The 27,574-nt window shown below is 46.0% G+C and overlaps 1 protein-coding gene across 20 annotated transcripts in view; it reads right to left on the bottom strand.

Moving 5' to 3' along the window:
- ZNF618 (zinc finger protein 618) overlaps nt 1-27,574 on the bottom strand; it is a 334,457-nt gene that overhangs the window by 88,389 nt on the left and 218,494 nt on the right. For 18 of the 20 annotated variants that reach the window (XM_075120522.1, XM_075120511.1, XM_075120515.1 and 15 more), the window contains one exon: nt 20,587-20,625. The exons of the other annotated variants lie outside the window; for them this stretch is intronic. In XM_075120522.1, coding sequence (XP_074976623.1) covers nt 20,587-20,625 — 39 coding nt within the window. The remainder of the gene's footprint in view (nt 1-20,586; nt 20,626-27,574) is intronic. 20 annotated transcript variants of the gene reach the window in all.

The raw sequence follows: 27,574 nt of genomic DNA, 5'->3' as shown, positions 1-27,574 counted from the left end.
CTTGCAAATGTAGATTTTTTTGTTACATAACTGCACTCAAAAATAAAACAATGTAAAAGTTTAGAGCCTACAAGTCCACACAGTCCTACTTCTTGTTCAGCCAATCATGAAGACAAACAAGCTTATTTCCATTTACAGGAGATAATGCTGCTTGCTTATTATTTACGTCACTGAAAGTGAGAATAGGCGTTCAATGGCACATTTGTAGCCGGCATTGCAAGGTATTTAAGTGCTAGATATGTTAAACATTTGTAAGCCCCTTCATGCTTTGGCCACTGTTCCAGTGGACATGCTTCCATGCTGATGACGCTCGTTAAAAAAATATTGCGTTAATTAAATTTGTGACTGAACTCATTGGGGGAGAATTGTATGTCTCCTGTTCTGTTTTACCTGCATTCTGCCATATATTTCATGTTTATAGCAGTCTCGAATGATGACCCAGCACATGTTGTTTGTTTTAAGAACACTTTCACTGCTGATTTCACAAAATGCAACTAAAGTACTGTGACAAAGTTCCTGCTCTACCTGGGTGGGTCTTGCACTTGTTGGTGGATTTGCTCGCCTTAGAGCTTCACAGCAGCACTCAGCTTGGCCCTTTTTCTGAACCCACAGTCCAGGTTGACTCCTCCTGTGTATGACCAGAAGTTGGGAGGATTTGGGGGGAACCCGGGCCTGCCCTCTACTCCGGGTTCCAGCCCAGGGCCCTGTGGGATGCAGCTGTCTAGAGTGCCTCCTAGAATAGCTGTGCGACAGCTACAGCTCCCTGGGCTACTTCCCCATGGCCTCCTCCCAACACCTTCTTTATCCTCACCATAGGACCTTCCTCCTGGTGTCTGATAATGCTTGTACACCTCAGTTTTCCAACAGTCTGAGGTCTCACTCTCAGCTCCTAGTGCCTCTTGCTCCCAGCTCCTCACACGCACACCACAAACTGAAGTGAGCTACTTTTTAAAACCCAGGTGCCCTGATTAGCCTTCCTTAATTGATTCTAGCAGCTTCTTGATTGGCTGCAGGTGTTCTAATCAGCCTGTCTTAATTGTCTCCAGAAGGTTCCTGATTGTTCTGGAACCTTCCCTGTTACCTTACCCAGGAAAAAGGGACCTACTTAGCCTGGGGCTAATATATCTGCCTTCTATTACTCTCCAAAAGCCACCTGGCCTGACCTTGTCACATATCCCTCCCCCCCCCCCCAGCTCAACACTATGGGGTTGGGCAACTTGGGACGTCAGGCAGTGTACTCGTGACAAGCCATCTGCACTGCCATGGTGGCTTCCAGCCTGGTGTTGTATGGTGAATTGGAAAGGTTGTAGGGACAGGAACCATCTGGTCACCCTTGCGTTCTTCTCTTTATTTCGCTGCATCCACTGGAGGGGTGCATGGTCAATCACAAGGGTAAACTGTCTTCCCAGAAGGTAATAACGTAGTGTTTCCCTGGCCCATTTCACAGCTAGGCACTCTCTTTCAACCACAGCATACTTCTGCTCTCTCGGGAGGAGTTTCCTGCTGAGGTAGAGGATTGGATGTTCTTCATCTCTGACCATCTGCGATAGGACAGCTCCCAATCCTACTTCAGATGCATCTGTTTGTAAAATGAATTCTTTGTTGAAGTCTTGGGCTATAAGCACGGGGTTACGGCAGAGGGCTGTCTGTAGATCCATGAATGCTTTCTCTGTGGCATCTGTCCACTTCACCATGTCTGGACCCCGGGCTTTTATCAGGTCTGTCAGGGGACTCGCTCTGGTAGCAAAATGAGGAATACATCATCGGTAGTACCCCACCACACCTAGGAATGCCCGGACTTGCTTTTTCCGATTTGGCCAGGGCCAATTTTGGATAGCCTCTACTTTGTTTAGTTGGGGCTTGACCATGCCCCTTCCTACAATGTAGCCAAGGTATTTAGCCTCGGCTAGCCCTATGGCACACTTGGCTGGGTTGGCTGTGAGGCCAGCCTGTCTTAGCGTGTCCAGAACCGTTTCCACCTTTCCTAAGTGGGTTTCCCAGTGAGGGGTGTGAATAATCACATCATCCAGGTATGCCGCTGCATAACTGGTATGGGGCCATAGGAGCTTCTCCATAAGACACTGGAAGGTGGCAGGTGCCCCATGCAGTCCAAAAGGAAGAACCGTATATTGAAACAGACCCTCTGGGGTACAGAATGCCGTCTTTTCTTTCTCATCTTTGGCAAGGGGAATCTGCCAGTATCCCTTTGTTAAATCAAGGGTGGTCAAAAATCGGGCATTGCCCAGGCGGTCAACTAACTCATCGATACGGGATATGCATCGAATTTGGATATCTCATTCAGCTGGTGAAAGTCATTACAAAACCTAGTGGTGCCACTGGGTTTGGGCACCAACACAATCGGGCTTGATCACTGACTGTGGGACTCTTTGATGACTCCCAGCTCCAACATACTTTTTACCTCTGCCTTGATCTCCTCCCTTTTTGCCGCTGGGACCCGATAGGGCCTTAAAGTTACCTTTGCCCCAGGGTCTGTGATAAGGTGGTGATATGCTTCGGTGGTCCAGCCTGGTTTGGTTGAAAACACGTGCTGGTATCGGTTGATCATCTCAGTTACCTCCTTCTTCTGGTTTGATGTCAGATCAGTGGATATCCTGTTCTGCTCCTGCATATTATTTCCCTGGATCGGGGTCTCTTGGGCCACTACATACGCCTCTCGTTGGTACCAAGACTTTAAGAGGTTAATGTGATAAATTTCTTCTTGTTTCCGGCGTCCTGGCTGCCACACCTTCTAGGTTACTTCCCCCACGGGTTCAACCACCTCATAGGGCCCCTGCCATTGGGCCAAAAGCTTGCTTTCTGCTGTGGGTACCAACATCATCACCTGATCCCCTGGCTGGAACTGTCAGACTTTTGCCTGGCAATTGTAATGGGTTCACTGGGCCTCCTGCGCCTTTTCCAAATGTTCCCGTACAATAGTGATGACCCAGACTATCCATTCTCGCATCTGCAACACATGGTCAATTATATTTCTGCCCTCATTGAGTTCTTCTTCCCAGATTTCTTTTGCAATACCTAGTATGCCATGGGGGTGGTGTCCGTATAATAATTCAAAGGGGGAAAACCCAGTTGAGGCCTGAGGTACCTCCTGGATTGCAAACATAAGGTAGGGTAGTAGGGTGTCCCAATCCTTCCCATCTTGACTTAACACTTTCCTTATCATTGCCTTGAGGGTTCGGTTAAACCTTTCTACCAGCCCATCGGTCTGCGGATGATAGACTGAAGTTCTCAGGGTATGTATATAGAGCAGCATAAAGAGGTCCTTCATTAGCTTCGACATAAATAGGGTACCTTGGTCTGTTAATATCTCCTTTGGAAGCCCCACTTGGGCAAAGATCCCCACCAACTATTTAGCTATCGTTTTAGAGGCCGTGTTCCGCAGGGAGACGGCTTCTGGGTAGCGAGTAGCATAATGCAGAACGACAAGTATATATTGGTGGCCCCAGGCTGTATTCTCCAGGGGTCCTACTAGATCCATGGCTATTCGCTCGAAGGGGACCTCTATGATGGGAAGGGGTACTAAAGGTGCCCCCAAGTGGGGATGGGGACTGTGCAGCTGACACTCCGGGCAGGACGCACGGTACCTCCACACTTCTTCATGTACTCCAGGCCAGAAGAATCGTCGCAGGACCTGTGCCAGGGTCTTCTCTACCCCCAAATCCCCCCCCAAAAAGATGACTACGGGCCAGACTTAATACAGCATTCTGGTGTTTTTGAGGTACTAGAATCTGTTGTACCTTCTGCCCTTGTACTGGTGCAACCAGGTATAAGAGATTCTTCTTCATTATGAAGTAGGGTCCTGGTCCCTGGGTTTTCTCTTCCAGGGGGACCCCATCTATTTCGGTCACCTCCTTCCTAATGTTGTCGTACCTTGGGTCTTCAGCCTGGTCCCGTCCAAGAAGTCCTCTCCCAGGGCTAATCTGCCCAAGATCTAGGGAGCCAGTCTCTGTTGCCTCTACTATTTCAGAGGCATTAGGGTGTGGGTCAGACTCGGGTGCTTCTCCCTCCTGGGTGGCCTCCTTTTCAGCAGCTCTGGTCCACCTACCTACAAGAGCGACCCTCTGGCTTTGGGCCAGTATTTGGGTTCCCAAGGCCTTAGCTGCCCTTCTTTCCCTTTTCGTCTTTCTACGCTGTCTGGGAGTGGAGAACAAATCTGAGGATATTTCAGAGAAGGTTGGGGCTTGACAGTCTACTGTGGATGCCTCACTACTTTCAGGGCTTCCCCCTTTCTCCGATTCCCCTACCGGGAGTAAGTCTCCAAACCCTGGGAAGTTCCTCCCTATGAGCACTGGGTATGGGAGTTTAGGGACTACCCCTGCTGCTACCTCAGTGTTCCTCTGAATCTCGATTTTTACTGGGACGGTGGGGTAATAACCAACTGTCCCATGGATGCATGTTATCCCCGTACGCTTAGCCCACAGCAGCTGACTATGCTTCACGAACTCCCCCGAGACAAGCGTGATAGCACTCCCTGAATCAACCAGTGCTGTGGTCTCTACCCCATTTAGCTTCACTGGTCTAGTGTACATATGTGGGGTTAGTAAGAACCCCACAAGGTGGATTAGGTAGCATGGGTCTGCCCAATTCCCCAGGTTACACTGCATAGGCTCCTTGGCATTGGGACACTGTGCAGCTATGTGTCCCCACTCCCTGCAGGCGTAACATCTTTATGGAGCCCTAGGCATTCCCCGGTCTCTTGGTTTGGGTAGTCTAACATCACGATCCTCTTCCCCCTCAGTGCTCCGACTCTTTGTGGCTTCTGGTGGGCCTTCAGCCCCTCTCTTTTTCCACCTGGGTTCTCCTGGTGGCCCAGTCACCCGAGCTCTAGGGCTTGGTGCTGCTAGTTTAACTCAGGGTGCTTCTTCCTTAACTGGTCGGGTCAGCTCCCTCACTGTCCTTCGCCTTTCTACCAGCACGACAACCTCGTCGAAGGTGGAGGGTTCGTTCTGGCTTGCCCAGGTGCGAAGGTCTGGCCGTAGTCCTCTCATGTACCGGTCGATGACCAGAACCTCTAGTATCTCCTCCGGACTCCGGGACTCAGTTCGTAACCACTTTTGTGCGAGATGGATGAGGTCATATAATTGGGATCGTGGGGTTTTGTTTTCCTGGTACCTCCACTCATGATATCACTGGGCCCGCACTGCGGTCGTTACTCCAGATCTGGCCAGGATCTCTGCTTTCAGCTGGGGGTAGTGTGCTGCAACCTCTTCAGGCAAAAATCATAGTAGGCCTTCTGGGCCTCCCCACACAGGAATGGAGCGAGGATGCCAGACCACTGTTCTCGGGGCCAAGCCTCCTGCAGCGCTGTCCTCTCAAAGGCCAGGAGGTATGCCTCTACATCATCCTCCAGCATCATTTTCTGCAGCCAGTTGGCCCGCATGATCTGCGTCCCATCATGGCCGCGGTTCAGCTCTGTAAGGGCCTTTACCTGGTTTACCAGTTCCCGCAACATAGCCCGGTCTTGAGCAGCCTGGTCCATCAGCAGGCAATTAGTCTCTTGCTGCAGCCACACTGCCTCCTGTTGGGCGGCTGCCTGGATACGAGTAGCCTCCTGCTGGGCAGCCATGGCTTGTGTCAGTGTCCGCACTACCTCCTCCATTGTGGTGAAAAAAAATAAAAATAGACCCTCTTCCCCCCTTTTTTTTTCTTCCTTCCAAACACCCTCCTTCCGCTGCGCTGTGGACACTAAATCCCACTTTTAACACCAGTTGTGACAAAGTTCTTGCTCTACCTTGGTGGGTCTTGCGCTTATTGACGGATTTGCTCGCCTTGGAGCTTCACAGCAGCCCTCAGCTTGGCCGTTTTTCTGAACCCACAGTCCAGGTCAACTCCTCCTGTGTCTGACCAGGAGTTGGGAGGATTTGGGGGCAACCTGGGCCCGCCCTCTACTCCGGGTTCCAGCCCAGGGCCCTGTGGAACGCAGCTCTCTAGAGTGCCTCCTGGAATAGCTTTGCGACAGCTACAACTCCCTGGGCTACTTCCCCATGGCCTCCTCCCAACACCTTCTTTATCCTCACCATAGGACCTTCCTCCTGGTGTCTGATAGTGCTTGTACTCCTCAGTCCTCCAACAGTCCGCGTTCTCACTCTCAGCTCCTATTGCCTCTTGCTCCCAACTCTTCACACGCACACCACAAACTGAAGTGAGCTCCTTTTTAAAACCCAGGTGCCCTGATTAGCCTTCCTTAATTGATTCTAGCAGCTTCTTGATTGGCTGCAGGTGTTCTAATCAGCCTGTCTGTCTTAATTGTCTCCAGAAGGTTCCTGGTTGTTCTGGAACCTTCCCTGTTACTTTACCCAGGGAAAAGGGACCTACTTAGCCTGGGGCTAATACATCTGCCTTCTATTACTCTCCTATAGCCATCTGGCCCTACCCTGTCACAGTACCAATGTGAGATTTCTAAAGATAGCTACAGCATTCAACCCAAGATTTAAGAATCTGAAGTGCCTTCCAAAATCTGAGAGGGACGAAGTGTGGACCATGCTTTCACAAGTTTTAAAAGAGCAACACTCGGATGCAGAAACTACAGAACCTGAACCTCCAAAAAAGAAAATCAGCCTTCTGCTGTTGGCATCTGACTCAGATGATGAAAATGAACCTGCATCGGTCTGTACTGCTTTGAATCGTTATCGAGCAGAACCCGTCAGCAGCATGGACACGTCCTGTGGAATGGTGGTTGAAGCATGAATGGACATATGAATCTTTAGGGCATTTGGCACGTAAATATCTTGTGATGCTGGCTAAAACAGTGCCATGTGAATGCCTGTTCTCACTTTCAGGTGACATTGTGAACAAGAAGTGGGCAGCATTATCACCTGCATATGTAAACAAACTTGTTTGTCTGAGCGATTGACGGAACAAGAAATAGGACTGAGTAGACTTGGAGGCTCTAAAGTTTTACATTGTTTTATTTTTGAATGCAGGGTTTGTTTGTTTTTTTACATAATTCTACATTTATAAATTCAGCTTTCATGATAAAGAGATTGCACTATAGTACTTGCAATGGGGGAATGGAACGATACTATTTCTTTTGTTTTTTACAGTGCAAATATTTGTATCAAAAATAAATATAAACCGAGCACTGTACACTTTGCATTCTATGTTGTAATTGAAATAAAAATATTTGAAAATGTAGAAAACACCCAAAATATTTAAATGAATGGTATTCTATTATTGTTTAACAGTGCAATTAATTGCACAATTAATTTTTTTGATCGCTTGACAGCCCTATTCCCAACAAATAGATGTTTGGTGGCCCCTATGTGTGATAGGCATTTGATGAGTTCCAGATCCTATGTCATCAATTGACCACTAGCTTTGCATTTGATGATCAGCAAATGAAGGGCAGGCACTGTCTCCTACTATGTGTTTATACAGTGCCTAGCACCAGGGGCTCCAAACCTGGTTGTGTTCTTTAGTGAGAGCTTCTGCGGTGGAGGCCAAATTTGCTTCACTCAATACAAAATGTTAAAGTTGGGAATGCTGTAGTTGTCACACACTGTGGAAGTGGGCAGAGGGAGTTAAAAAATCAGAAGAAAGACTAAAAAACACAATTTATTCTTTTTTTTAAAAAAGGCCTGTGATTTCTGGGCCAATCTCATGATTTTGGTGGTCTGAGTCAGGATTTTTGAACTTCTGAGGTTGGCCAGATTGAGACAACCTTATACCTAACATAGCTGTTTTAGGAAAGTTCTTCCTCATTGTTTGCCCTAGAATTTAAGTAATGATGTTACTTGCTAGAGTAACTGGGGGAGGCACCCAGTGCCCGTCCATTGGTTTGGGTTTAAAGAAAGGCTACTGGGTAAGCTGGGCTCTGTGTGCCGGGCTTCTTGACATTTGCCATGTGGTGGCTGTAGTGACGGCTTTGTCCAAGAGCTGGCCACTGGTGGTGCCACAAGCAGAGGGATTTGTTATGGGTGGCAGGTAACAAAATCCAGCCTGACCTCTTATTTCAAATGGTTTATTATTTGTATCACCGCAGCACCTAGGAGCCCCAGTCATGGATCAGGATCCATCATGCCAGGTGCTGTACAAACACAATAAAAAGATGGTCCCTGCCCCAGACAGGTTGCAATCTCAGTATAGATTTTCATAGATCATATGAATCTAGAGATTCCAAGGCCTGAAGGGACCACTGAGATCTACAGATTCATTAGTCTGACCACCTGAATAGCAGAGGCCAGAGAACTGCCCCCAAAATAATTCCTAGAGCAGAACTTTTAAAAAAACAGCCAAACTTGATTTTAAAATGGTCAGGTCACCATGACCCATGGTAAGTTATTCCAATGGTTAACTATTCTCACTGTTAAAAAAATATGACTTATTTCCAGTCAAAATTTGTCTAGATTCAACTTCCAGCCATTGGATTGTGTTATACCTTGTCTCTTTCCCTTGTAAAATACAGGACAAGAGAAAACAGATGGATACAGACAGATGGGGAAGTACAAGAAAACAGACAATATTGCTCAGCATGATGGGAAGTGTGGTTTCAGCAAATCAACAGCCTAAGGTGGTTTTTTTTTTTTTTTTTTGCAAGTATGACAGCAAAGGGAAGTGTTGAATAGCATTTTGGAGGAGGATAATGAGTTAGTTCTGAGGAAGCTTATGGGGAGCGCCTCCCAAGCATGAAGGGCAGCACAGGAGAAAGCACAAAGGTGCTGTCTGAAAATTTAACAGTGGGGAAATGGAGGTTGCCGTTATGAGCCAATTGGAGGCAGGAGTTGAAAACTTGACAGCAGATAAGAGATGATAGGTAGAACAGAATACAATCAAAATGATTTTGAATGGTAGACCAGGAAGGGCCACGGAAGTGAGGGAAAGCAGACAGCTGCAGGGGCACGGGAGCCAGCAAGCAGAGCTGTAAACAGGGGAGTTTGAGTGGGAGTTCTGTTGGAGGAGAAAGTATTTGTGTTTGGTTTTGTATTTGTAGTATTTGTATGTGCAGAGAAATGTAGGGGCTTTGTGCTGGGAGAGAAGCTGAGCCCTGATTAGGGGCGGGGCTTCTCTGACTAGGGGTCCTATAAAGGGAGCCAGCCAGTCAGGCACCGGCACAGACAGCTGCACAGGAGCCAGCAAGCAGAGCTGTAACAGGGGAGTCTGAGGGGGAGTGTGCAAGTGTCTTGTGATGCTTGTTGGGGGTTTGTTTTTGCTGTGGGGGGTGGGGTTTGTGTTTCCCAGATTAACAGGGTTTAGGTGGTTTCAGAGGAACAGCCGTGTTAGTCTGTATTCGCAAAAAGAAAAGGAGTACTTGTGGCACCTTAGAGACTAACCAATTTATTTGAGCATGAGCTTTCGTGAGCCACAGCTCACTTCATCAGATGTGGGAAGGCGATGACAGACACAGAGGCAGCAGTGGGAGTGACCCATGTCGTGGAAGACACAATGGGGACGACTGGATGTGGAAGCTGTGGTATGTCCATGATCCTGGAGGGGGGACCTGGTAAGAGTTTTGTCTGCATGAAATGCCGTCTAATAGAGCTGATGGAGGAAAAGATCCGAGGTTTGGAGATGCAGGTGGAAAGTCTGGTTGAGTTTAGAAAGGGGTTCGAGCAGATTATGAAGCAAAGACGTGAGGTATCTGAAGGGAAAAGCTCAGACTTGCAGATGGAAGCCGGACTGAGGAATTCTGAGGGGAGACTGGGTGAGGAAAGTGGTCAGTGGAAGCATGTGACTAAAAGAACCAGGCAGAGGAAAAGACGGGCTAGTGAAAGAGAAATAGAGCTCAAGAACAGGTTTGCAGAGTTGGAAAATGAAGAAGGGGCTCAGCAGGTGGTCACTGAAGGTGGAAGGGCAAGGAAGAAGAGAAGAGCGGCTAGTCCTATAGGAAAAGGGGAAGAGTCAATGGAGACTACACCAAATACGAGCCCCAGGAGGATACAGGATGGGTTGAAGAGGATTACAAGGGAGAATAGGAATGGAAAGAACTTGCAGCCACAGGGAACAGGGGACAAACTGGAGAATAGCACCGTCACCAGGGAAAGGCAGGTCTACGTGATCGGGGACTCTTTACTGAGAAGAATAGACAGGCCTGTAACCAGAGCTGATCCAGAGAATAGAAGGGTGTGCTATCTTCCAGGTGCTAAGATATGGGATGTAGACCTGAGGTTGACAAGGATCCTAAAGGGAGCAGGAAATAATCCCCTAATTATCCTCATGTGAGAACAAATGATACAGCTAGATTCTCGCTGGAAAGTATTAAGGGAGACTATGCTAGGCTGGGGAAGACGCTTAAGGAAACCGAGGCTCAGGTGATCTTTAGTGGGATTCTTCCCGTTCCTAGAGACGGGCAACAAAGGTGTGACAAGATTATGACTATCAACAGATGGCTTAGGCAGTGGTGCTATAAGGAGGGCTTTGGGATGTATGGCCACTGGGAGGCATTCATGGACAGAGGACAGTTCTCTCGGGATGGACTTCATCTGAGTAGGGAAGGAAATTAAAGAATATTAAAGGAATTGGCACCCGAAATTGAACGCCCATTAGCAAGAATTTTTAATGAATCTGTAAACTCAGGGGTTGTACCGTATGACAGGAGAATTGCTAACATAGTTCCTATTTTTAAGAAAGGAAAAAAAGTGATCCGGGTAACTGCAGGCCTGTTAGTTTGACATCTGTAGTATGCAAGGTCTTGGAAAAAATTTTGAAGGAGAAAGTAGTTAAGGACATTGAAGTCAATGGTAAATGGGACAAAATACAACATGGTTTTACAAAAGGTAGATCGTGCCAAACCAACCTGATCTCCTTCAATGAGAAGGTAACAGATTTTTTAGACAAAGGAAACACAGTGGATCTAATTTACCTAGATTTCAGGAAGGCGTCTGATACCGTGCCACATGGGGAATTATTAGTTAAATTGGAAAAGATAGGGATCAATATGAAAACTAAAAGGTGGATAAGGAATTGGTTAACAGGGAGACTACAGTGGGTCCTACTGAAAGGTGAACTGTCAGGCTGGAGGGAGGTTACCAGTGGAGTTCCTCAGGGATAAGTTTTGGGACCAATTTTATTTAATTTTTTTATTACTGACCTCGGCACAAAAAGTGGGAGTGTGCTAATAAAGTTTGTGGATGATACAAAGCTGGGAGGCATTGCCAATTTAGAGAAGGACCGGGAAATCATACAGGAAGATTTGGATGACCTTGTAAACTGGAGTAATAGTAATAGGATGAAATTTAATAGTGAGAAGTGTAAGGTTATGCATTTAGGGATTAATAACAAGAATTTTAGTTATAAGCTGGGGACGCATCAATTAGAAGTAACGGAGGAGAAGGACCTTGGAGTATTGGTTGATCATAGGACGACTATGAGCCGCCAATGTGATGTGGCCGTGAAAAAGCTAATGTGGTCTTGGGGTGCATCAGGCGAGGTATTTCCAGTAGAGATAAGGAGGTTTTAGTACCGTTATACAAGGCACTAGTGAGACCTCATCTGGAATACTGTGTGCAGTTCTGGTCTCCCATGTTTAAGAAGGATGAATTCAAACTGGAACAGGTACAGAGAAGGGCTACTAGGATGATCCGAGGAATGGAAAACCTGTCTTATGAAAGGAGACTCAAGGAGCTTGGCTTGTTTAGCCTAACTAAAAGAAGGTTGAGGGCAGATATAATTGCTCTCCATAAATATATCAGAGGGATAAATACCGGAGAGGGAGAGGAATTATTTAAGCTCAGTACCAATGTGGACACAAGAACAAATGGATATAAACTGGTCATTGGGAAGTTTAGACTTGAAATTAGACGAAGGTTTCTAACCATCAGAGGAGTGAAGTCCTGGAATAGCCTTCCAAGGGAAGCAGTGGGGGCAAAAGTTCTATCTGGCTTTAAGATTAAACTCAATAAGTTTATGGAGGAGATGGTATGATGGGATAACATGATTTTGATAATTAATTAATCTTTAAATATTCATGGTAAATAGGCCCAATGGCCTGTGATGGGATGTTAGATGGGGTGGGATCTGAGTTACTACAGAAAATTCTTTCCTGGGTATCTGGCTCGTGAATCTTGCCCATATGCTCAGAGTTTAGCTGATCGCCATATTTGGGGTCAGGAAGGAATTTTCTTCCAGGGCAGATTGGAAAAGGCCCTGGAGGTTTTTCGCCTTCCTCTGTAGCATGGGGCACGGGCCACTTGCTGGAGGATTCTCTGCTCCTTGAAGTCTTTAAACCACGATTTAAGGACTTCAATAGCTCAGACATAGGTGAGAGGTTTTTCGCAGGAGTGTGTGGGTGAGATTCTGTGGCCTGCATTGTGCAGGAGGTCGGACTAGATGATCATAACGGTCCCTTCTGACCTTAGTATCTATGAATCTATGAATTTATGTTTGATGTGATACAGGAGGAGGAGGGATAAAGCAACAGGTTAGGAAAATAATCTTTGCAGCAGCATTTTGAATGGATATGAGTGGGGCAGGACTGCATGTATTTGTCAAGTGCTAGAGAGAAGGATGTTATAGTAATCAAGACCCGAGATGATGAGAGCCTGAATGAGAATTTTAGACATGTAGATGGTTAAGAAAAGCTGTATCTTAGTTATGTTATGCAGAAAGCACCAGCAAGATTTAGACAGAGCCAAATGTGAGGACCTACTGAGAGGCTGAAGATGATGCTCAGCTTATGAGCCAGAGTGACAGGCAGGATGGTGGTTTTGATTAAGAAAGGCGGTAGCACAGAGGTCTTGTTGGTGGGGGGGGAGATTCAGGGCTCTGTTGTAGCCATGAGGAGCTCCATCTAACTGGTTAGACAACCAGAAGGAGACGTCAGAAAGACAGGTTGAGATTTTAGTTTGCACAGGAGACCGGTCTGGAGCAGAGAGGCAGACCTATGAGTTGTCAGCATATACATGGTGGCTGAACTGGTGTTTGCAGATGAGATTACCCAGAGATAAGGGATAGAGGGAGAAGAGAAGGGAAGGGAACCAAGGACAGAGCCCTGTGGAACCCCCACAGAAAGCTGGAGAACAAATAAGGAGGATCCTCTGAAGGACATGCTGGAGGAGGGATTAAAAATCTAGGAGGAGAACCAAGAGAGGATGGTGTCATGGGAAGCCAAAGAAGAGCAAGATTCCATGAAGAAGAGCAAGGTAGACTGCAGAAGGTCAAGCTGTCAAGGAGGATGAGGATGGAGTACTGGTTCTGAGCTCTGGCTAAGAAGGGGTCAGAGGAGACTGGTGACAGCTGTTTCACTGGCATGCAAGGGGAGGAGGATGGACTGGAGAGAGTCTAGGCTGGAACTGGAGGAGAGGAACTTCAGACAGTGATTGTAAACAGCGCTTTCAATGAGTTTAGAGACGAATGAGAGAAGGGGCAGCAATTGGAGAGGCAAGTGGGTCAAGAGAGGGTATTTTAAGATGGGAGAGACTAAAATATATTTGTATTGTGAGGGGAATGAGCCACAGAAGAGCAAGCAGTCAAAGAGAAGAGTGAGGGATCAGAGCTCAGGACATGGGTGGGGGTCATTGGGGCAAGTGGAGGAGGTGAGCAGATGAGAACTTCTGCATCTGTGATGAGAGAAGGAGGCGAGAGTCGGTGGAGGTGGGGGAGGAGAGGCAAGGGGAAGATCATGTCATATTTTGTCAGTTTTCCCTTGGAAGAAATTGGCAAGGGCCTGTGCTGAGGGGGAAGTGTAGACAGGAAGAGGAGAGGGTTTCTGGAGTGAGCCAAATGTAGCAACCAGGAGGAGGCTGGGATTCTGGGCATGAGGTTCCATTAAGTGGGAGAAGTGAAGGTATTTAGCAAGGAAGATGGCAGAACTGAAGGAGAGACTGAATTTGTAGCAGAGGCAGTCAGCCTGGTCACAGGATTTCTGCCAGCGTCACTCTGCAGAGAGAGCAGGAACACAGAAAGCAGATGTTGCGCAGCGGGTGAGAGGAGCTGGGACTAACCTTGAGATGGAAGAGAGGGGTGAAAGAGTCAAGGGCTGAGGTGAGAGAAGCATGGAGAGAATCAGTAACTATAGCAATGGGAGGGAGGGCTGAGAGGACAGGTGGGGGGGGCCTGAGAACAAATGAAAAGCCATCAGTGCTGATGGACTGGAAGTCATGAAAAGGCAGAGTAACAGGGTGTGGGGTGCAGCTGATGGGCAATGCGGAAAGAGACCAGCAACAGAAAAAGCAGTGCTTGGTGACGACTGAGTCAAGTGAATGGTCCTTTTGGTTAGGGCTGCAGGATGAGTGAAGAGATGAGGGCGAGAAAACGTGCAACAAAGTGGTCGACTGGGTGGGTCACAGAGGATGACTGTGAGGAGAGGGAGAGAGAACGAGGAATTGAAATCAGAGAGGAAGGCCTGTGGGGAGAAGCTGGGTGGCCAGTAGATGACAGAAACATGGAGGCGTAGAAGAGAGGAGAGTCTGATGTAGTGCTGTTCCAAAGAGGAGAAAAAGTGAGAAGCGGGAGGGCATGGAAGCAGCGGGAAAGGAGAGGAGAAGCCTAACACCCAACCATGGTCTGACCGAAACAGGAAGTGGTTGTGGATGGATATGATCTTTTTAGAGATGCAGTGGGTGTCCTGGAGACAGCAAGGGAAGGGGAGGAGGGAGAGAAAAAGGGAGGTGATGGGTGTGAGGTTAGGAAGGGTGACACCAGAGAGGTGGAGGTGGTTGGGGGGGACAGGGTGGGAGATGGAGAGGATGAGGATGGAGGGAAGGCCAGGGCTGGGGCAACTGTCACCAGAGGTGTAGTGGAGGAAGCAGAGGAGGGTGTGGGATTTGGATTTGTGCTGATGGGGGTTGGGAGAGATCAGGATGGAGAGAAGGAAAGGAGCAGATAGAGCGGGTGGGAACTGTGGCTGAGGAAATAGAGACAGTGTGGAAAGGGGCAAGAGGATGGACGCATAAGAGGGCTGTGGTGAGAGCCAAGGGGGAGGGGCAGATGGACTGGGGAAAAAAAGAAAGACGCAGTGAAGGAAATAGCAGTGCAGTCCTCTCAGGTAGTTGTCCCTCAGTGCCTGGGAGGGGGGAGAATGCCTCCAGACCGTTCTCCCCTGGGGAGGACCTGGGCAGAAAGGGACACTCCGGGGTGGAGCTGCCCACTGGTGATAGTGCAGCCCTACTCAGGTAGCTGCTCATAAACAGAACCAGAGCTGGAGAACTGGAGAGCCGTCGAGCCTCCTGTAGCAGTTACGCCGTTGCTGTAATAACAGATCAGTATGGTGCTAGCAGTAGAAGGAAGTGGAACGTTCCGGTCACTTGAGTGGGATGAGTTGCCTCTCCTTTTTTATATTGTTTTTCTGGATGCCACAGAACAGCTGGCTGGTGGGTTTGTTAACAGCTCAAGGAAGTGAACTTCGCTCTAATGGCTGACACTACTCCCTGAGCATATCTACCATTGTGTGACTGGGCCATTGCTTTCCTGATCCTCAAAACTTTCTGTCCTGCTGAGGTAAGGAACAGAAACCAGGTGGCAACATCAGCTCCATCAGGTTTGGCTGAATCCTAAACAACCCCTCATTTCTTCTCTTTCCTACTTTCTTTTCTGCCTTCTGTCTAATAAGAGCCTGGCACAGCCACCGAGGAAAATCCACCGTATAGAACTGTGATTAATAAATAAATAAATTAAAAAAAGCTAAAAAAGGGCACAGTTTTTCACTTAGCATAAATTGGTGTAGCTCCTTGCTCTATTGAAGTAAATGCTTCTAGTCCAAGACTGGTAAAAAATGTCCAGGTCTCAAAGTGGCTAATAAGATCACGTACTGAGATTAATTTCCCAGCAGCTAGGTTGCAATCAAGAAGGCACAGACAGAAATTGTATTTTCCATCTTTAATATTAACACGCCCTCCCACCCAGCGCCCTCCCAGATAGGGTGGTCTAGTACTCTTTGGAGTTACCTTAGAAAGGCAGAAGAGAGATTTGTATGTCTTGTTTTGTATGAAAGGGAACAGAAGAGGACTTCAGCAACTCAAGACCCTCTATAACTGACTCTTTCCCTCTAACAAGGACAGTCAATGCCATATTTAATCCCATATTACATTTTAAAAACCGACATTCAATTACTGCTGTTTAGTTTGCAAAGATAAACAGCTGAAAGTTAGCAAATGCTAAATCTGATTGTACGGGCACCTTAATTCTGCCCTCTTGTATGTCTGTCTTGTGCACCAAATGAGGCAGGGGTTTTTGGAAAAAATAGTGTGTAGTCATGTAATTAAAGGCTGTTGCATAATTCAGACACACACGGGGACCGAATTAAGATTGCATGGGCAACCCTAAAACTGGCATTTGCTAACTTTCAAGTGCTTGACTTTTCAACCTAAATACACTTCCTTTTAATATTGTTTTTTGTATGTAATTTCCTATGTTTTTTCTGGAAGGAAAAAAGGTAAAAACAAAAAATTACATAAAACTTTACCAACCTTCACATCATGCACCATTAGCTGAACCATGCACCTTGCAGCATCAATGTACAGACTGCTGCTACCTAAGCTACAGGACTTAACTACATTAGCTGTTAGCAGCAGAAAGCTGTTCTCTCAGATGAGGAAGAGTCAATGGCACCATGTTCTGGGTCTTGGGAGTGGTTGATAGAAGAGGGCCCAGCCCAGCCCAACTCCCTTCTAACTAAGGTGGGGAAAGGACCCTGGGCCATGTTCTAGGTACTGGGGTTTGGCTGGCAGTGAGCAAGGAGCTTATCCCAGCCCTCTCCCCCATCCCTGCAGCTACAGCTACTTCAGCAGCTCCCAGAAGTTCTCAATACAGTGTAAAAAGAAAAGGAGTACTTGTGGCACCTTAGAGACTAACCAATTTATTTGAGCATAAGCTTTCGTGAGCTACAGCTCACTTCATCAGATGTGGGGCTCCTGGTTGGCATTTGTGACACTCCAGCTCTTTGGGATGTTCATTTGCGGGTCTCTTACAGGGTGCCAGTGTTTCCCTGTGGAATGCAAAGCGGCAGATGGGAAATGGGGATTGTGAAGAGTTTACAACTCAGCTGAACAGGAATGGAATTTCATAGACAAAGAGAAGGCACTCCTCTAGCCCAAAGGCTGTCTCTCTACTGAATGTGTAAGGCCTGCTTCAAGCAATGGAGATGTGAGAGCTTCTCAAAGAAAGGTCGCAAAAATCTGTTGTAATGGAAAGTAAGAGGCAACCTAAATACTGGGGTCACTACCAGTGCCACCTGTGACGAACTGTGAAACACAGCATTTTTTTAAACTCTTTTTTTCCTAGAACATAATTGTTGAATGTTATAACAGTTGAACAAGGGTTTTATTAACACTTTAACCCTGTTGGGTCTGAGATCCACCAACAACACTGTCCTCTCTGCCCCGGGAACTCTGCTCAGAAGCCTGGGAGGGAGTAACTCTCTAATGCCTTCCCAAGATCACTTCCTCACCTCAAAACCTTGGTCTTTGTCCCTTTAAAGAGGAGAACCCGAGTCAAAACAGGCAGATGACATGCCAGTCCCAGAGATCACTAGTTGATCTTAAAACCCCAAAGCGAGGTGTAGTCTTTTTAACAGGAATAATCCTCCAAAGAGTCCAACCACTTTACCCACAAGGGAGTCTTCAGAGCTCTTTCCAGATGGGACTTCTAAACACCTACTTCTCTTCCTAAGGCTGACTGCAGGCAGGCTAACTGGTTTCAGCTGTATCCTAACCCTTGCTTTCCCATGAAGAACTGCCAGAACTTCCTCCTCCAGTGTTCTTCCGAGCTCATCGCCTCCCCGCCCACAGGACACCAAGGGGTGCTACACTCCTTCACAGCTTCATTTACCATACTGATAACACAACAAAGCAAGCAGACAAACTACAGCTCAAAAGCAGATCATAGGAGGGTGGGCTGTTCATGTCACGGTCCTCTGCTGAGAGTGAGCATTTCACTCAAGTCCCCTTCCTGAGAACACTTCACATGGAATTCGCTGGCATGAATGACAACTGGCTCCAGAGAGTCACGACAAAAAATAATCAGTACAAATAAAATCTTTACTGCAGGAGGGAAGGGACTTGTAGTGGGGTTGGCATTTCTGAGTGAGACGTGCTTCTCCTTGGTTATTTGAGCTGGTACTGCAGGCCCTCCAGCTGCATAAAGGAGGATTCCCATGAACAGTTTAAGGTGCATGTGCATTGCACCCCTGGACTCCTGCAGGTTGGGTACTTGTGGGAAAAGCAGAAAGCTCTCACAAGGTGAGAGAAAACAACAGCTTACTGCACCCCTGAAATTTTGAGGCACTGGGGAGGAAGAGGATGAGCCATGTCTAGAGAATCAACGAATAAGGAAACCCAAAAGGCTAGAGTAGCCAATGAGGTAAAAATAGCAAAGGAAGATTTAAACAATAAGGAAGCCTGTTAATATAAAGGAAGTAAAGATCCAAATTGGGTCACAGGGGATGGCACTGGAGCAGCAAGCAAAGCAAAAATAGCAAGGAAGGAAAGATAAATAAGAAGTTCTTAAAATAAATAAGAAGCAAACAGACTGACAAGGAAACAAGAAGGCCATTGAGAGGGAAACAGAGAAAATCCAGGGAATACCAGTATTGCTCAGGGCTTCAATTCATCCACAAGGGAGAAAATGACAAAAGCTGAGGAGCTTTATCACAGCAACAAGGAGGAAGAGGAAGGAGAGTTTTATCGGAAATTAGAACCCTGTGAATTTATCAACAGCAGCCCCAGCTGAACAGCTTAATATTCAGCTCAGAAGATAGTTTCCATGACAAATTGAAACTGTATGTGGAGCACAAAATAATTTAACGCAACTAAAACCCTTCAGTTTCTCCTTTGTTTCTTGTTTTCCTTCCCTCGCTGTCATCAGGCATCCTACCTTCCTATACCCTGTGTCCTATATCCTATACCTTCCTATACCCTGTGTCCTCTGACTTTACAGATAAAAAATGTGGGATTTTAATTCACAATAAGTGCAGCATATAAAAGCCTCCCCACACAACATGCAATGGGAGTTTCCTAAGCACTGCAGAAAACACAGAAGGGTCTGATGGCCAAGTCACATGGCTGAATAACTAAACCAGTGACATTTAAAAAAACAAAACAAAAGAGAGAGTTGCCAAAATGCAGCAGGGCCTGCTGTTCTCCATGCCAGAATTCAACACAAGGAGAAGAGGCTGGAAAGACACTGGGGGATCACACAGGACAAAGGGAAGCACCAGAGGGCTGCAGAGAAGCTACTGAAGAATGAAAGAAGAAATTACAGAGCTAAGAGCCCACTGTGAATGGGAGAGGGAGACACGTGGTAAATAACAACACTGAGTCACTCAGTGGAGCAAAAGGGGAACAGCAAGTCTGAGAAACCCATACCAGTCCCTGGAGTGCACCGTATCGACAGCCTCAAGCATTCAAGTACCACGAGTGAGGTCTCAAAAAATCACGAGATTTTCTACAACTATGATGTCTGGAAACTTGTTTCTCTTTTTAAATGAAAGCCAAGAGTCTCACCAAATGACATGCCTCCATAAGCTGTGGCTTTAAGAAAAACACTAAATAACTCAATACTCTTGACAAATTCTTAAGAGTTGGAAACACTGAGTATGTTCCCAGTCAGGAAGAGCGTTTTACAAACTGGGAGTCAATTTATACGTGATTGTCACCCAAACCCCATATGACACCATGCCAGAGCACTGGGGAAGGTGTGGAAGGAAGGAGGAATTCAGGATACACTGAGATGTCACCATTTCCTTGTGGCCTTGCTCCCCCTACAAGCTCAGCACCAGTCAAGGTGCTTCAAAGGGTGCCCCAAATAAACTGCCCCAAATGTCAGAACTGTCCGAGAGGTCACACAGCAGCAAAGCACCGGGGTAAATCAATAGAGTTCGCATTCACAGAACTAAGTTATACCCTACGTACGTGGGGAGCGAGAGACAGAGAGAGAAACAAGAACACTAGGGGAACAAGCGTGAAGGGGAACAAAGGGGATGCTCGGTCAGCTTTGTGCATCTACCACAAACAGGAAAGCACCTTTCCTGCACTGCTCTTAGAACTCACATCAAACACAGCTTCTCATTAGTAGAGTGGAAGCTGCCCTCTCGTGGTACACTGTGGAAAAGTGCAATGAATGCAGCTCAGCAAAGTGCAACTCTCACACTGGCACAAGAGATCAGGACAGATACAGGGATCAGCATGATTGAAACAAAGACTCGGGCTGGCTGGACAATTAATTGTTGTCATTCATAGGTACCATTTTAATTCATAAGGGACTACCGGCCTCTCACAAAGGGGATGATGTCATCCCCTTCTGACACTTTCCAATCCAACTCACCTGCGGCTTTTTTAAAGTTAGAGACTGGTAACATGCCTGAACTCTGACTGCAATGCTGAACACAGCCCCTCCATGTCTCTCTTCTGATCGGCATAAGTAGCCAACATCACATAAAAGATCTCAGACACACAAACTCAGGGCAATGGGAGGAGAGTGACACGCTAGATATAAACTTCACAATGCCAATACTGCAGTGAGAGCTGGAACACATCGCAAGCGAGCCTAGGTGTATCACTCAACAGAATGGAAAGAGATCTTCACCTGCTGCGAAGTAAAACGCCTACCCAGGAACACGCCCACAACCATCGCTCCATGTGCTCACACACGCCGTGCACCAATCCCCCCTCACACACACACAGCAAAGTTAGTACTTACTGCCTTGTGAGGCTCCTTCACCTGAGGCAGCTTCAGTGTCTGCAAAGAGAAAGAGCTGCACTTAGACTTGCCAGACGTTTGACAGCACACAGCGTCTTCAACTGTTTCACTGGGGGACTGGAGTTTTGTAATTCCTGGCTCTTCATTCTCTATCCTCCAGTCAGATTTCTCCTCCTCTGCAATACCCATTCCATAGCTGTATGCTAGCCCCTTTTTCTGTAACACATACGCCACACAGCAGATTCAGCAGAGAGCAGGCCCTGGGGATGCCAGCTCTCGACTGCAGGGATATCTGTGGCTCTGAACGCAGCCGAGCAGGCCTGCTGGTGGTACCTGGGTCCCACTGAGGGAGGAGCACACCAGGAACCTTAGCATTTGCAGGGCTCATTCTGAAGACTCTCTCCAGATTAAGCAGGCTGTGAAAGGCTGAGCTTCTGTTATCAGGAGGTGGGGAAGGGGACTGAGGCTTGACCAGGTCGTGACTAGGTCGCTGTTGTGCGGTGCTTGGTCGTGAAAGGCCTCCAGTCCAGAAACACGTGATTTGCTTTCATTTGCACATTCCCAAACAAGTGCATTTCTTTTCTGACATGTTACAATGGGCTGCTTTTTAAACGGAAATGTCACAACCTGTCACTTCCTCCTGCCCAGCACAGAAAGGCAGATGCTTAGAAACCAGCTCCAAACAACCCAACAAGTCCCTATGTCAGTGAGCCCTGGTCTACACTACAGACTTCTGTTGGTATAACCACATCGCGGAGGGGTAAATCCACACCCCTGAGCAATGCAGTTATACTGACCGAACTCCTGGTGCAGACAGTGCTATCTCGGGGAGGTGGAGTACCTACACTGATAGGAGAAGTTCTGCCATCTGCACAGGTAGCATCTTCACGAAGTGCCACAACGGCACAGCTGCATCACTGTACGTATAGACAAGCCCTGAGTTGAGAGAGTGGCTACCTGGTGCACTAGGTGGGAGAGAGCTCTCACTGCGACGCTCAGTGTTGCAAGGCCAGACTTTTAGGGGCCTAGCAAATTACTGGGATTCCTGAAGCCTGAGTTAGAATTATAACATTTAAGGTCAGAAGGGACCACCAGATCTAGTCTGACTTCCTCGGTATGACAGACCACCCGGCACCCACACACTAAACCCAGCCTGCGTTTAGTACTCAGGCTCCCTGTACAATGAATGAATGGAGTCAGGCCCCTAGGAATGGGATTCATAAGAGCCAGCGCACTGAGCTGCCCAAGCTAGCCAATGGGAGCTGCCAAAGAGCAGGGTATGTCCTAAGGCCCGCCCCTCTAGGAAGTTCATGTTATGTCCAGAATGGAGGAGGCCCCCTATAGCTCAGCTATGAACCATCTCGTAGAGTTAGGAACCTAAGGCATTTTTTGCCACAAGAGGAGGAGGAAGAGAACCTCCCTGTGGTTACAGCGCTCACCTGGGATGTGGGAGACCCCCCACGTTCAACCCCCCCGCTCCCCTCAGCCTGATGAAAAGGGATTTAAACTGGGGTTTCCCACCTCGCACATGAATGCACTAAGCACCAAGGTGGGATGATCCCTCAGTCTCTCCTGTTGAAGCTGTTCCACTGTGGATACAGAAAGAGTCACTGGGCCAGAGAGAGTGCAAACAGAGGCCTGGTGGTTAAAGCATTCACCTAGATGTGGGAGACCCAGGATCCAGTCCCCCTGCTCCAACAATTCTCTCCATGGCTATTTTGTGTAGAGTTAGATAGAAGGATGCCAATTTTTTTGTGAATCGCTCTGGGGCTTAGGTGTCTGGCTGCCTAGTATGGGGCTGCAGTGCATATGTGCAGAGGCAGAAACACAGATACCTGGGGAACTTCATCTTCAAAAATTTAGGTAGTGAGTGAGCTTGGGCTCCTACAGGCAGAGGTGCTGGAACTAGGGGTGCTGGAGCTGCTCCTGCATCCCCTGACTTGAAGTGGTTTCCATCATATACAGGGTTTACAGTTTGGTTCAATGGCTCTCAGCACCCCCACGGTACAAATTGTTCCAGCACCCCTGCCTAGAGGGCTTTTGTGAATACCAGTGGTGCCAAAATCTGGGATTTAGATGCCTAAGGCGGCAGTTAGGCGTCTACGTTCTTTTGTGAATCCAGCCCTTCATGCCTCCAAATTCACAGAGAGAGCATAGCTATCTGCAATATGGAGGAGGAGACCAGTGAGGGAAAGACCTGTACAAAAGATGGGACAAAAGCCTTAGGATTTCCCTCTCCGACTGGTTAGCATTACACTGCAGTCTTCAGTTCTAGTGTCACTAATGTCGCACATGGAAACAAAGCACTGACCAGAAACAGCACAAACCACGATTGTATTCAAAGGCCTGCATGAACATAACGGGGTAAGGCTGCAAGCTGAAAAAATTGTTAAAACTCAAGAAATGCAAATGCTTAGGTTTACAAAGCTGCATTGAATTGTCCCATATTTCATAACCTATATATTCAATTATAATCCAAAATATTCTGCATGTTCCATGAAAGCAAGTTTGTTACTATGCAAACCTTAACAGTGGCATTTCATAGCTTTTTTGATACTTAAATTTGCAACCCTAATTCATTAATACCACTTTGTTTTTTCTTAAAAATAAATAAAAATATAGGGCTGTGGACCTCTGTATTTGTTCAATTCTGTTTTATTATTTATTGTGCTTGATTAATGTAAGAACATAAGAATCACCATGCCGGGTCAGACCAATGGTCCATCTAGCCCAGTGTCCTGTCTTCTGACAGTGGCCAGTGCCAGATACTTCAGAGGGAATGAACAGAACAGTTTTTTGACACGGTCTCCCACAGTATTCTTGTCAGCAAGTTAAAAAAGTATGGGCTGGATGGATGCACTACAAGGTGGGTAGAAAGTTGGCTAGATTGTCGGGCTCAACGGGTAGTGATCAATGGCTCCATGTCTAGTTGGCAGCCAGTATCTAGCAGAGTGCCCCAAGGGTTGGTCCTGGGGCCGGTTTTGTTCAATAGCTTCATTAATGATCTGGAGGATGCTGTGGATTGCACCCTCAGCAAGTTTGCGGATGACACTAAACTGGGAGGAGTGGTAGATACGCTGGAGGGTAGGGATAGGATACAGAGGGACCTAGACAAATTAGAGGATTGGGCCAAAAGAAATCTGATGAGGTTCAACAAAGAGAAGTGCAGAGTCCTGCACTTAGGACGGAAGAATCCAATGACCGCTACAGACTAGTGACCGAATGGCTAGGCAGCAGTTCCGCAGAGAAGGACCTAGGGGTTACAGTGGACGAGAAGCTGGATATGAGTCAACAGTGTGCCCTTGTTGCCAAGAAGGCCAATGGCATTTTGGGGTGTATAAGTAGGGGCATTGCCAGCAGATCGAGGGATGTGATCGTTCCCCTCTATTCGACATTGGTGAGGCCTCACCTGGAATACTGTGTCCAGTTTTGGGCCCCACACTACAAGAAGGATGTGGAAAAATTGGAGAGAGTCCAGCGAAGGGCAACAAAAATGATTAGGGGACTGGAACACATGACTTATGAGGAGAGGCTGAGGGAACTGGGATTGTTTAGTCTACGGAAGAGAAGAATGAGGGGGGATTTGATAGCTGCTTTTAACTACCTGAAAGGTGGATCCAAAGAGGATGGATCTAGACTATTCTCAGTGATAGCAGATGACAGGACAAGGAGTAATGGTTTCAAGTTGAAGTGGGGGAGGTTTAGGTTGGATATTAGGAAAAACTTTTTCACTAGGAGGGTGGTGAAATACTGGAATGCGTTACCTAGGGAGGTCGTGGAATCCCCTTCCTTAGAAGTTTTTAAAGTCAGGCTTGACAAAGCCCTGGCTGGGATGATTTAGTTGGGATTGGTCCTGCTCTGGGCAGGGGGTTGGACTAGATGGCCTCTAGAGGTCCCTTCCATCTCTGTTATTCTATGATTCTAGAACAGGGCAATTATTGAGTGATCGATCCCCTGTGGTCCAGTCCCAGCTTCTGGCAGTCAGAAGTTTAGGGACACCCAGAGCATGGGGTTGTGTCCCGGACATTTGGCTAATAGCCATTGATGGACCTGTCCTCTATGAATTTAACTAATTCTTTTTTTAATCCAGTTATAGTTTTGGCCCTCACAACATTCCCTGGCAACAAATTCCACAGGTTGACTGTGCACTGTGTGAAGAAATACTTCCTTATGTTTGTTTTAAACATGCTGCCTAATAATTTCATTCGGTGACCCCTGGTTCATGTGTTATGCAAAGGGGTAAATAACACTTCCCTAGTCTCTTTCTCCTCACCAGTCATGATTTTACAGCCTCTATCAGATCCTCTTCTTAGTCGTCTCTTTTCTAAGATGAACAGTTCCAGTCTTTTTAGTCTTTCCCTTATGGAAGCTGTTTCATACCCCTAATCACTTTTGTTGCCATTCTCTATACCTTTTCCAATTCTAGTAGGTTGTTTGTTTGTTTTTGAGATGGGGCAACCAGAACTGCATGCAATATTCAAGATGTGGGCAAGATGTGGGATTTGTATAGTGGCATAAGGATATTTTCCTATCTTATTTACCTATCCCTTTTTTAATGGCTCCTAACATTGTTAGCTTTTTGACTGCTGTTTCACATTGAGCAGATGTTTTTAGAGAACTATTCACGATGACTCCAAGATCTCTTTCTTGAGAGGTAACAGCTAATTTAGATCCCATCACCTTGTATGTATAGTTTGGATTATGTTTTCCAATTTGCATTACTCTGCACTTACCAACACTGAATTTCATCTGCTATTTTGTTGCCCAATCACCCAGTTTAGTGAAATCCCTTTGTAGCTCTTAGCAAGTCAGCTTTGGATTTAACTATCTAGAGTAATTTTGTATCATCCGCAAACTTTGCCACCTCACTGTTTACCCTCTTTTCCAGATCCTTTACAAATATGTTGAACAGTACTACTGGTCCTAGTACAGACCCTTGGGGGACCCAGCTATTTACCTCTCTCCACTGTGAAAACTGACTATTCCTATCCTTTGTTTCTGGTCTTTTAACCAGTTACTGATCCATGAGGGGACCTTCCCTCTTCTCCCATAACTGCCTATTTCGCTCAAGAGCCTTTGGTATGGGACCTTGTCAAATCTTTCTGACTGATAGGAAAGCAGATTTTTATACATATTTGTAATTATTTTAAAAATAATAAAATGTGTAATAAAGTTTGCACACTGCAGTAAACTGAAGCACCTGATTAGAAATACACAAAGTCATCTATGGAATTACAAAGTCATACAACTGTATTTCTCCACAAATTTTATAGATTTGACAAGACACCATTCTGTCACAAAAGGAAAAACTAGCTGTGACACAATGGAATTCTGCAACATATCATTCTGAAGTCCACAGGTAACAACATAAATAAACCGAATGAAAACTGAGAACTATGCATGCGCAAAAGCAATTTTTAATCATTTGTTACTATACTTTCAAACTTAGCAAGAAACAAGCCACCTATGAAATTTTAAAGTTCAGCTGTTTCTGAGTTACACATGTGCAGAAAAGTTATAATTATTTTAAACAGGAAAAATATACTTTCCCTGTTTGTGTAACTCAAAACAGTTTAATGAATGAAATCCAAAACAATACCCACCCCCAAATCATCTTTGGGCTGAGATCTAGTATGTAAAGTTTCAGACTTCACCAAATCTGTCTCAATGCATTTCACTCTGATAAAAAAGGCTCCTGCATGTGCTTGGTACATGATTTTCAAAGCTAGATAATTTGGTCAAATCAAAACCAATTTCCACCTATACCAGAAACACCATTTTTCCTCAAGGAGGATTATCAGACTGTCAAATTTCAGTTTTCTATAACCAGTCATTTCAGAAGTAGAGCTGTTCTAAAATAAGTTGTCAAAAATATATAGGATAGGAAAAGTGCATTATTTGCATTCTCAAACAGCTGAACTGGTTCTGGCCCATCAATTTGTTTTTTTTAAATCAACTTTGGGCAGAGACCAATACTACAAAATTTCAATCTGAAAACTTTGCAAAGTTATCAGAGAATGAAAATAGGATTAAAATAGAAATCTAAACTAAAGATGTCAATTCTGCTCCTGCTATAATCATAATAATGAATCAGATCCTGAGCTGGTGTAAATAAACATAGCTACATTGACTTCTATTGAGCTATACTGATTTACAACAAGCTGAGGATCCAGCTGGGGTACCCATACTGAAATAAAACTGTCAGTGAGTCTGATTGTACAGTTACTAAATAATTTAAAGCAAAAACATGCTGTATGAAAACGGTAGTCATTCAGTCAAAAAACCCCAAAGTATCCTCAAATTATTATAGCAGAACTGGTAGCTCTTGCTAGAATTAAATTAAATTAAATTAAATTGAGATTTGCTTTATAATCCTCTTTTCACTTGTTCATAACTATCTGAAAAATACTCCTTGGGGCAAACGTTTTCTGTGCTTGGTCTCAGCCCAGATTTTTTATTTTAAATGTATATATTGAAAGTCTAGTAAAATAAATTCAATCATTTTTGAGTTATGGAAAGGTGAAAGAAAAGGCAATTGTCCCTTAAGTATTAAATGTTTAGATGCTTTTCTGCTCACCTCACTCAAATATAGCTGAACTATACAATTTAAAACATTCAGGATGGTTCCTTCCTACTGATGATTAGGCCCTTTCATGGTTTAAAAAGCTATAAACAAATAAAAAATACAGTGAGTTACAAGTACTTAAGAAGAACAGGTGCAGTAGCATTTGCTAATGCTGGCATCTGTGATACTATCCATTGTCACAGCTAGTTAGTGTGGTGGACATATCACTGCAGAAATGCATTACAGTTTGAAACCTTTGTGCTCCAGCACAGTTTAGAAGCTCCACAGGAGGAGAAAGTGGTTTTGGTTTTGCAGGGCTTCTAAGCTCACTGCAAAGGAGTCTTTCAGCTACTCTGACTTCACCATTTCTCCTCCACAGCCCTGTTATTTTTCCCTCTTGAAAAAGTATGGAAGAGAAATTTC

Source organism: Caretta caretta, chromosome 16, assembly GCF_965140235.1.
Source record: "Caretta caretta isolate rCarCar2 chromosome 16, rCarCar1.hap1, whole genome shotgun sequence".
NCBI classification, from domain to species: domain Eukaryota; kingdom Metazoa; phylum Chordata; order Testudines; family Cheloniidae; genus Caretta; species Caretta caretta.
The sequence above is the reverse complement of the archived record's forward strand: the minus strand, read 5'-3'. Positions and strand labels throughout refer to the sequence as shown.